Raw genomic sequence first — 8,486 nt, 5'->3', positions numbered from 1 at the left:
GTATGGTGGACACCTTTCAACTGAGGACCTCGCAGGGTCCGTTCACCCCGAATGTCGTTCGTCGCATTGTGCGACATTAGTATCTACGTTTGTGCCCGTGTAGCGTTCGTCGCTGCCCAACGTGTTGTCTTTTCCCGTAAATATGTCCCAATTCCTCGCTTTGACCCGGTTCGGTGTTACGTCTTTATCCTCCAGCAACACCCGGAGGGTACTACCGCCATGCGTACGAGGGCTGAGCGGTTGTGTCCTACGATCCTTGACACGGGGTAAGTGTGTGCTAGCCGGGCTAACAATCATAGCATCGACTTCGTAGCATCGACATTAGTTTTCTAACAATCCTATATTTATTCTGTAAATATAGTCAATTTATTACCAACTATTTTCTCCTTGACTCTTTTTGTAGATATTAAATTCAATACAGGGGGTTTACGGTAAAATATCCATGTAAAGATCGAATGCTTTTTTGTCATTATTTCACTCAAGTCTCATTTAAATAATGCCTATTCATTAGCTAAGAGCTAATAAAACATGCTCTATTTTGTTTTACACAGATTAATTGATAATATAAGAGCAACAATTCGTTTTTGTATTTCCCGACTTTTATGCTGTCATCGGATATTTTGTTTTAGTTGTGCAGAGCTGTCAGTCAATAGTAACTAGTATTGTAGATATTTTGCATTCTCCTTTTACTGCTATATTATTTTGAGTTAGGCATGTAGCCTTCACTTTGCCACTGCCATTGACAGTTATGGACATCAAATTTCTTTATACCGTCTGTATCGACATTCTATTTGTTGGCTATCCATTTTCTAGACCAGCAAGTTGAAACACAACGAGTATCGAGCAGTCGGCCCAAACTTTGGGGTCTTCAGCAGAGGTTCCCTCGGTTTAACCCACAGTCATACTACAGCACGCAGGAAGCGGAGAAGGAGCCCGAGGAGGAGGCTTTGCATACAATTATCAGCGATTCTGAGAGCGTGCAAGGTAATGGAATTGACATATCCGCGGTCATTTAAGGTGATTAAAAAAATATATTAAAAAATTCGCTCTTGTCATCCATTCAGGCAGCTTCTCCAAACATGAATTTCAAGCAGAGACCAAGAAACTTTTGGACATTGTCGCCAGGTCTCTTTACTCAGAGAAAGAGGTAAGATATGTTTTGTAACTGGTCTTGGTCTCGAGACACATTATGAAGGTCAAGGTCTTCAATCAGACACAACAATGGAAAAAATAAATGCATCCTATTTTGATTTTTCTTTTTTAGGTATTCATCAGGGAGCTCATCTCCAACGGCAGCGACGCACTGGAGAAACTGCGGCACAAACTGATGAGCGGAGGCGGCCAGACGGCTCCAATGGAGATCCACTTGCAGACGGACGCCGCCAAGGGCACCTTCACCATCCAGGTGTGAGCACAATTGGGATTTGGGCAACTTTGTGTGCCTTTGGAAATTCTACTTGAAGTTCTGACTCAACTTTTAAAGTGCGTTAAAGCCTTTCAGTGGTGAGTTCCTACAATGGACTGCCATTTTAAATGTTGACCTTTATTCCTTTAGAGGGCAAGTGGCTATTTTAGATCATTAAAAATAGAGATATTAGCAATTTATATATTATGGAACGTTTTAAAATATGTTCTTTTCATAATAAAGTCATTCATAAAGTAGTGCACTGGAAAAAAAATAGAAAATCCTCTGCCAACCTTCATCTCAAGTGAGATTCCCCTCTTATGTCATTTGTCCGTTTCTGGGAAACAGTGCCACCTAACGGTTGAACAACAACATGACATTTTTTTTAACAGGATACAGGAGTAGGGATGAACCAAGAAGAGCTTGTTGCAAACTTGGGAACCATCGCCCGCTCGGGTTCAAAGGTAGCTATTGTTCTTTTTTCCGTAACTAATGAGACGACTGTGGCACGACCTTGAGGGTCCAAAATGGTTCGGCGGTCTATCTACCCCTGTCCGCAACTTTTATTTTCCTCATCCGCGATGCCCGCAGGCATTTTTGGACGCGCTGCAGAACCAGGCGGAGGCCAGCAGCACCATCATCGGGCAGTTCGGCGTGGGCTTCTACTCGGCCTTCATGGTCGCCGACCGCGTGGACGTCTACTCGCAGTCGTCCGAAGCCGGCTCGCCCGGATACAAGTGGTCTTCCGACGGGTAAGGTTGCCCGCGTTAGGCCGCGCTCCAAAAATGCGAAGCAATTTGGGAGAAAACTTTGGATGCGTCCATCGCCTCTTTCAGTTCGGGGGTCTTTGAGGTGGCCCAAGCCAGCGGCGTCCAGCCGGGTACAAAGATAGTGTTGTACCTCAAAGACGACTGCAAGGAGTTTGCCTCCGAGGACAGAGTTAAAGGTACGTGTGGCCGTCCGTCCAGTTCTCCGTCCCGTTTGGACAATTTGCTTCCGTGTCCTTCCAGATGTGGTGACCAAGTACAGCAACTTTGTCAGCTTCCCTGTCTTCCTGAATGGTCGCAGACTCAACACCTTGCAGGTAACAAGCACACCATCTTTATACGGTTTTCTCCAGATTCTTTTAAATATCTTTTCAAATGTTTTCAATGTATGTAGAAATAGATTAAAAACAGGTTAACATAATGTAAATATTATTAGTATGTAAAAATCTAAAATCATTCTGAGATGATATTTTGAAAAATAGAACATAATAAAAAAAACAACATTGCAGGTTGTCTTGTCGCAATCAGGACGCCATTTTTAAATGGCATCAAAACAGGGGGCAGTGCTTATCTGTACAATCTTTGGACAAAAAAAATAAAACAATATTCACATTAAATTGTGCTTCTTTAGAGAAATATTTTTTCCCTGATTACTTATTTTTGATTGAATGTCAACATGTTTAAAAAATAGAATTTTGGCCTTTACTGAAATACACTAATACCTTGAAATAGGTTAATAAGTTCCTGGATCGATCTCGTATGTCAATTTACTCGTCTCTTAAATCAACTTTTCCTATAGAAATGAACTAAATCCAAATTAATTTGTTCCCACCCTCTGAAAAATCACCCAAAACCAGGATATTACAATGAAAAAAAAAACATGTTTATTTATTCTAATTCATCACATAGCCATATTGAGTTCAATGAATATTGAGGTTGTAACACTTCTTAAATGAATGGCGTTTCCTTTCTTCCGTGCAGGCCCTTTGGACCCTGGAGCCCAAAGAGATCAGCGACTGGCAGCACGAGGAGTTTTACCGCTACGTGGCGCAGGCGTACGACAAGCCGCGCTACACGCTGCACTACCGCGCCGACGCCCCGCTCAACATCCGCAGCCTCTTCTACGTCCCCGAATCGGTGAGGACTTTTCCCGCCGAGGGTCGGCGGCCGCTTTCTGACGGCGTGGGCGTTTGTTTTGTTTTTTTTGTGCGCGCAGAAGCCTTCCATGTTCGACGTGAGCCGGGAAATGGGCTCCGGCGTGGCGCTGTACAGCAGGAAGGTCCTGATCAGCGCCAAGGCCACCGACATCCTGCCCAAGTGGCTGCGCTTCCTTCGAGGCGTGGTGGACAGCGAGGACATCCCACTCAATTTGAGCAGAGAGCTGTTGCAGGAGAGCGCCCTCATCAGGTACTGACACAAAGACACTCATCATTTCATTTTTGATTTTGTCTACTTTAGACCTTGGTGATTTGACCCAAAAAAAAATCATTATTTTTTAAGATTTTTACCTTTTCATCTGATGAAAACAAACAATAGACTAGTTCAACTTGGTATCTTCCATTTTGTGCTAGCATTTAGCCAATCTTTTTTATTTTCTGAGATTTATGAACTGGATTTTCCTTTTTTTTTGTTATTTAGTGTTTTTTTTCTTCTCTTGAGCTATTTTGAAGAGTCTGCTATAACTATTGAATAGTTACATACATCTTAAATGACGGGAATTGGCAGTTTCTTACATTGATTGGAAAAAATAATAGAGGCACTGTTTAAGCGACTAACTCCATCCTGTGTTAAACCTGCAACAGAACGAAGGCTTCTTTTCACGATTCTCTTGCGGGGCATATTTGCTGATATTTTCATTGTTTGCCATGTGCCAAAAAAAACGGGCCTTAGTTTGGACACCCCTTGACTTAGGCCCATTTTTACATGCATTGAACCTTATTTTTTTGTTTTAATTGTTCGCAGGAAGCTCCGTGAGGTCCTCCAGCAAAGGGTGATCCGCTTCCTCCTGGACCAGAGCAGGAAGGAGCCGGAGAAGTACAACAAATTCTTTGAGGACTTTGGCCTCTTCATGCGCGAGGGCATCGTCACCACTCACGAGCAAGACGTCAGGGTGAGCGACTTGCCAGTCCCGCCACGTCCTTCCACCTCCCCGGCGCTAACATCGCCCGCCCGCCCGCCGCAGGAGGACATCTCCAAGCTCCTCCGCTACGAGTCGTCGGCGCTGCCGGCGGGCCAGCTGACCAATCTGTCGGAGTACGCATCGCGCATGAAGGCGGGGACGCGCAACATCTACTACCTGTGCGCCCCCAACCGCCACCTGGCCGAACACTCGCCTTACTTTGAGGCCATGAAGCAGAAAGACATGGAGGTGAGAGCCATTTTTATTTCCAATTAGGAACACATTGGCCGTCCTCGTTAAACGACGACGTAAAGCCAGCCCGTTTTTCCTTCCATAGGTGCTGTTCTGCTACGAGCAGTTTGACGAGCTGACCTTGCTTCACCTGAGGGAGTTTGACAAGAAGAAGCTCATCTCCGTGGAGACGGACATCGTGGTGGACCACTACAAGGAGGACAAGTTTGAAGACGGCACACCCGGTGAGTCGCGCTTTCATCCGCTCGCGTATTCATCCTTCCCCACGCCGCGCGTCCTAACCGTACTTCCTTTTTTTCAGCCGACCAACGGCTGACGCAGGAGGAGTCCGACGACCTGACGGCGTGGATGAAGAACGCCCTGGGCCCCCGCGTCACCAACGTCAAGGTAAGCGCGAAGACGACTTGGCGTCCCACGAGAGCGGTACAACTAACGACGGGACTTTCAGCTGACTCCGCGCTTGGACACGCACCCCGCCATGATCACGGTGCTGGAGATGGGGGCCGCCCGCCACTTCCTGCGGACCCAGCAGATGGCCCGAAGCGCCGAGGAGAGAGCTCAAATACTGCAGCCCACTTTGGAGATCAACTCTGGGTAAGCGAGCATGAATATCACAATGGAAAAGCAATGCTGTCCCAGTTTAACCATTGCGCCCTTCTCCCACCATTTTAGGCACAACTTGATCAAGAAGTTGCACCAGCTCAAAGACTCCGACAACGAACTGGCCACGCTACTGCTTGAGCAGGTAATGCATCCACTGCATATGTAGAAAGGATAACATAGACCATGTATAGTAAGGCTTTTATTTGTTCAAAAGTAGACCATGTAAAGTTGAAGTCATTGTTGTCTTTTTCCTCCCCCCGTCAGATTTACGACAACGCCATGATCGCGGCGGGGCTGAACGACGATCCCCGACCGATGATTTCCCGGCTCAACGACCTGCTGACCAAAGCACTGGAAAAGCACTGAGAGCAAGCGCAAGTAATGTCGTGGACTACAGCAGGGGGTGGCCGACTCCGATCCCGGAGAGCCGCTATCGTAGCGCTTTGTTTTCCATATCTCCCTCCTCTACCACACCCGAATCTTCTGGACAGCTTGCTGATGAGTTGATCATTTGATTCAGGTGGGGTAGAGGAGGGAGATGTGGAAAACAAAGCGCTACGATAGCGGCTCTTCGGGACCAGAGTCGACCACCCCTGCACTACGGAATAATCCTCACATTGACTTTTGTGGCGCTGCAAGGAATGCGAGGAGGACATTTCTAGCGCCGTGATTTACCATTGCATTGTTTTGGAAGATAATACAGAGAAAGACTGCAGATTCCTGAAAAAGACAGATTCTTTACTCCAAAACATAACAGGATACAAGTAAAGTCCTCCAGTGTTCACGTCTGGAACCGACCGGCGGCTCAAGGGTTGGCGTTTCCTGCGACGGCGGCCGCGCTTACGCCAGGGACTCTTTGCGCTTTTGGACCCGTCTTGGTTGAAGATCCGGCGATCTCCTCAGGATAGTTTGTCTATGTTCGCCAGGAAGCGCTGGGCCCACCACTCGTCCAGATCGATGGGCACAAAGTCTGAGAAGACCACGAAGAAAGAAGAATCAAGTCCATGTACAAACTCGATGGAAAACGCGCACTAAACAGGTACAAGTTTGGTTTTGCTAACATTCTAGGTGCTACTCAAAATACTGGATCTCATGTCCTAGTTGGCTCTTACGGCATGCTACCCTGAAAACGCCCGACTACGTCTGATCTCCGAAGGTAAGCAGGCCTGGTTAGTAATTGGATGGGAGACTGCTTGGAAACACCAAGTCCTGTAAACTCTTATATTACCAAGAAGAATTAGCTCAAGTGGTAGAGTGCTCACTTAGCCCACTGGTTCTCACAGGCTAAGTGAGCACACTTTACCACTTGAGCTAATTCTTCTTGGTAATATTAGAGCTTACAGCACTTGGTATTCCCAGGAAGTCTTCCATCCAAGTACTAACCAGGCCTGCTTACCTTCTGAGAGCAAACGTGATTGGGCGTTTTCAGGGTAGTATGCCGTAAGCCCAACTAGGACATGGGATCCCGTATTTTGAGAAACACCTAGAATTTCAGCAAAACCAAACCTTTACCTGTTGAGTGCACATTTAACATTAAATATCTTTTGTTGCTTGTTTAAAATAAACACAATTTGAAATGACATCTTTGACTTTTTTCCCCCTATAATAGAAGTATGTTGATTCCATGTGCGGCAATTCCAGTGTTCCAGTGAAGTCACTGGAATTGAGACACATAGAGATGAGAGCATTCTAGCTTTTACACTTAGCTCTAAACAACTCTAAGGCATGAGTGGCCAACTCCGGTCCTCGAGAGACCCTATCTGGTCTGTTTTCCATATCTCCTTCCACCAACACACCTGAGTCAATTAATCTGGATCGGTATCAAGCTTCTGGACAGCTTGCTGATGACTTCATCATTTGACTCGGTGTGGTAGAGGAGGGAGATATGGAAAACCGACAGGATAGCGGCTTCCAAGGACCGGAGTTGGCCACCCCTGCTCTAGGATTTAGGAATGTTAGCTTAGCATGAGACTATGTATGAAAATCTACAAGAGCAAAGTGTCAAAAATACGTACCGTAATAGAAGTCATGAGGGAACAATAAAGCAACATTTGGGGAATGTGTAGTTATTTCCCTAAGCTAATTGTTACTGATGATAGATGAGAAAAGACACTGACCGTCCATGTGACAGCTAGGAGCGACGTCTTTGTAGTGGACGGTCAAGCCGACCGTCTCGTCATCTGGACTTCGGACCTTCGCTTGCTCGTGTTGAACCACCTCCTGCCAGGCTGCACACAGACATCGCAACAATGTGAAAAAACGCAACAACTTACAAAGCCGGAGTGACGAAGGTAAGGCCTTTTTCCTAAAAAAAAACGACATAGTATAGTAAGGCTTTTTTTTCTCTAAAAAAACGACATAGTATAGTAAGGCTTTTTTCCCTAAAAAACGACAGTATAGTGAGGCTTTTTTTCTTAAAAACGACATAGTATAGTAAGGCTTTTTTTTTCTTAAAAAAAACGAGATAGTATAGTAAGGCTTTTTTTTCCTAAAAAAATGACATAGTATAGTAAGGCTTTTTCCCCTAAAAAACGACAGTGTAGTAAGGCTTTTTTTCCCTAAAAAACGACATAGTATAGTAAGGCTTTTTTGTTTAAAAACGACATAGTATAGTAAGGCTTTTTTGTTTAAAAACGACATTGTATAGTAAGGCTTTTTTCTTTAAAAACGACATAGTATAGTAAGGCTTTTTCCCTAAAAAAAACGACATAGTATAGTAAGGTTTTTTCCCCTAAAATACGACATAGTATAGTAAGGCTTTTTCCCCTAAAAAAAACGACATAGTATAGTAAGGCTTTTTCCCCTAAAATACGACATAGTATAGTAAGGCTTTTTTTCTTAAAAAACGACATAGTATAGTAAGGCTTTTTTTCTTAAAAAACGACATAGTATAGTAAGGCTTTTTTCCCTAAAAAACGACAGTATAGTGAGGCTTTTTTTCTTAAAAACAACAGTATAGTAAGGCTTTTTTTTCTTAAAAAAAACGACATAGTATAGTAAGGCTTTTTTCCTAAAAAAACGACAGTATAGTAAGGCTTTTTTCCCCTAAAAAACGACATAGTATAGTAAGGCTTTTTTTCCCTAAAAAACGACATAGTATAGTAAGGCTTTTTTTCTTAAAAAACGACATAGTATAGTAAGGCTTTTTTCCTAAAAAAACGACATAGTATAGTAAGGCTTTTTTCCTAAAAAAAACGACATAGTATAGTAAGGCTTTTTTCCTAAAAAAACGACATAGTATAGTAAGGCTTTTTTTCTTAAAAAACGACATAGTATAGTAAGGCTTTTTTCCTAAAAAAACGACATAGTATAGTAAGGCTTTTTTGTTCTAAAACGACAT

The 8,486-nt window shown here is 44.1% G+C and overlaps 2 protein-coding genes across 8 annotated transcripts in view; one reads left to right on the top strand and one right to left on the bottom strand.

Annotated features, from left to right (window-relative positions):
- Window positions 1–37: 37 nt before the first annotated feature.
- trap1 (TNF receptor-associated protein 1) lies at window positions 38–5,577 on the top strand. The gene is made up of 17 exons (XM_077618139.1): window positions 38–266; window positions 814–984; window positions 1,065–1,147; window positions 1,265–1,405; window positions 1,798–1,869; window positions 1,997–2,157; window positions 2,242–2,351; window positions 2,416–2,489; window positions 3,154–3,309; window positions 3,389–3,579; window positions 4,135–4,282; window positions 4,355–4,540; window positions 4,629–4,767; window positions 4,845–4,930; window positions 4,992–5,137; window positions 5,216–5,288; window positions 5,411–5,577. Exons 1-17 carry the CDS (start codon window positions 143–145, stop codon window positions 5,510–5,512), a joined length of 2,163 nt encoding a protein of 720 aa, XP_077474265.1. The 5' UTR covers window positions 38–142; the 3' UTR covers window positions 5,513–5,577.
- LOC144087983 (MAPK regulated corepressor interacting protein 2-like) overlaps window positions 5,333–8,486 on the bottom strand; it is a 65,703-nt gene continuing 62,549 nt past the window's right edge. For all 7 annotated transcript variants that reach the window (XM_077618142.1, XM_077618144.1, XM_077618145.1 and 4 more), the window contains 2 exons: window positions 7,264–7,374; window positions 5,333–6,116 (listed from right to left, as the gene is read on the bottom strand). In XM_077618142.1, the coding sequence (XP_077474268.1) occupies window positions 6,046–6,116; window positions 7,264–7,374 (182 nt within the window). In that variant the 3' untranslated portion in view covers window positions 5,333–6,045. The remainder of the gene's footprint in view (window positions 6,117–7,263; window positions 7,375–8,486) is intronic.

This window comes from Stigmatopora argus, chromosome 14 (assembly GCF_051989625.1).
Source record: "Stigmatopora argus isolate UIUO_Sarg chromosome 14, RoL_Sarg_1.0, whole genome shotgun sequence".
Lineage (NCBI taxonomy): Eukaryota > Metazoa > Chordata > Actinopteri > Syngnathiformes > Syngnathidae > Stigmatopora > Stigmatopora argus.
This window is presented reverse-complemented; position numbering and strand designations above follow the sequence as displayed.

Excerpts from the sequence above, each read along its gene's own strand:
- trap1 (XM_077618139.1), top strand. The coding sequence starts at position 143 with ATGTCCCAATTCCTCGCTTTGACCCGGTTCGGTGTTACGTCTTTATCC. Across the intron at positions 3,580-4,134 it reads CAGGAGAGCGCCCTCATCAG|GAAGCTCCGTGAGGTCCTCC; the intron begins GTACTGACACAA and ends AATTGTTCGCAG. Across the intron at positions 5,138-5,215 it reads ACTTTGGAGATCAACTCTGG|GCACAACTTGATCAAGAAGT; the intron begins GTAAGCGAGCAT and ends CCACCATTTTAG.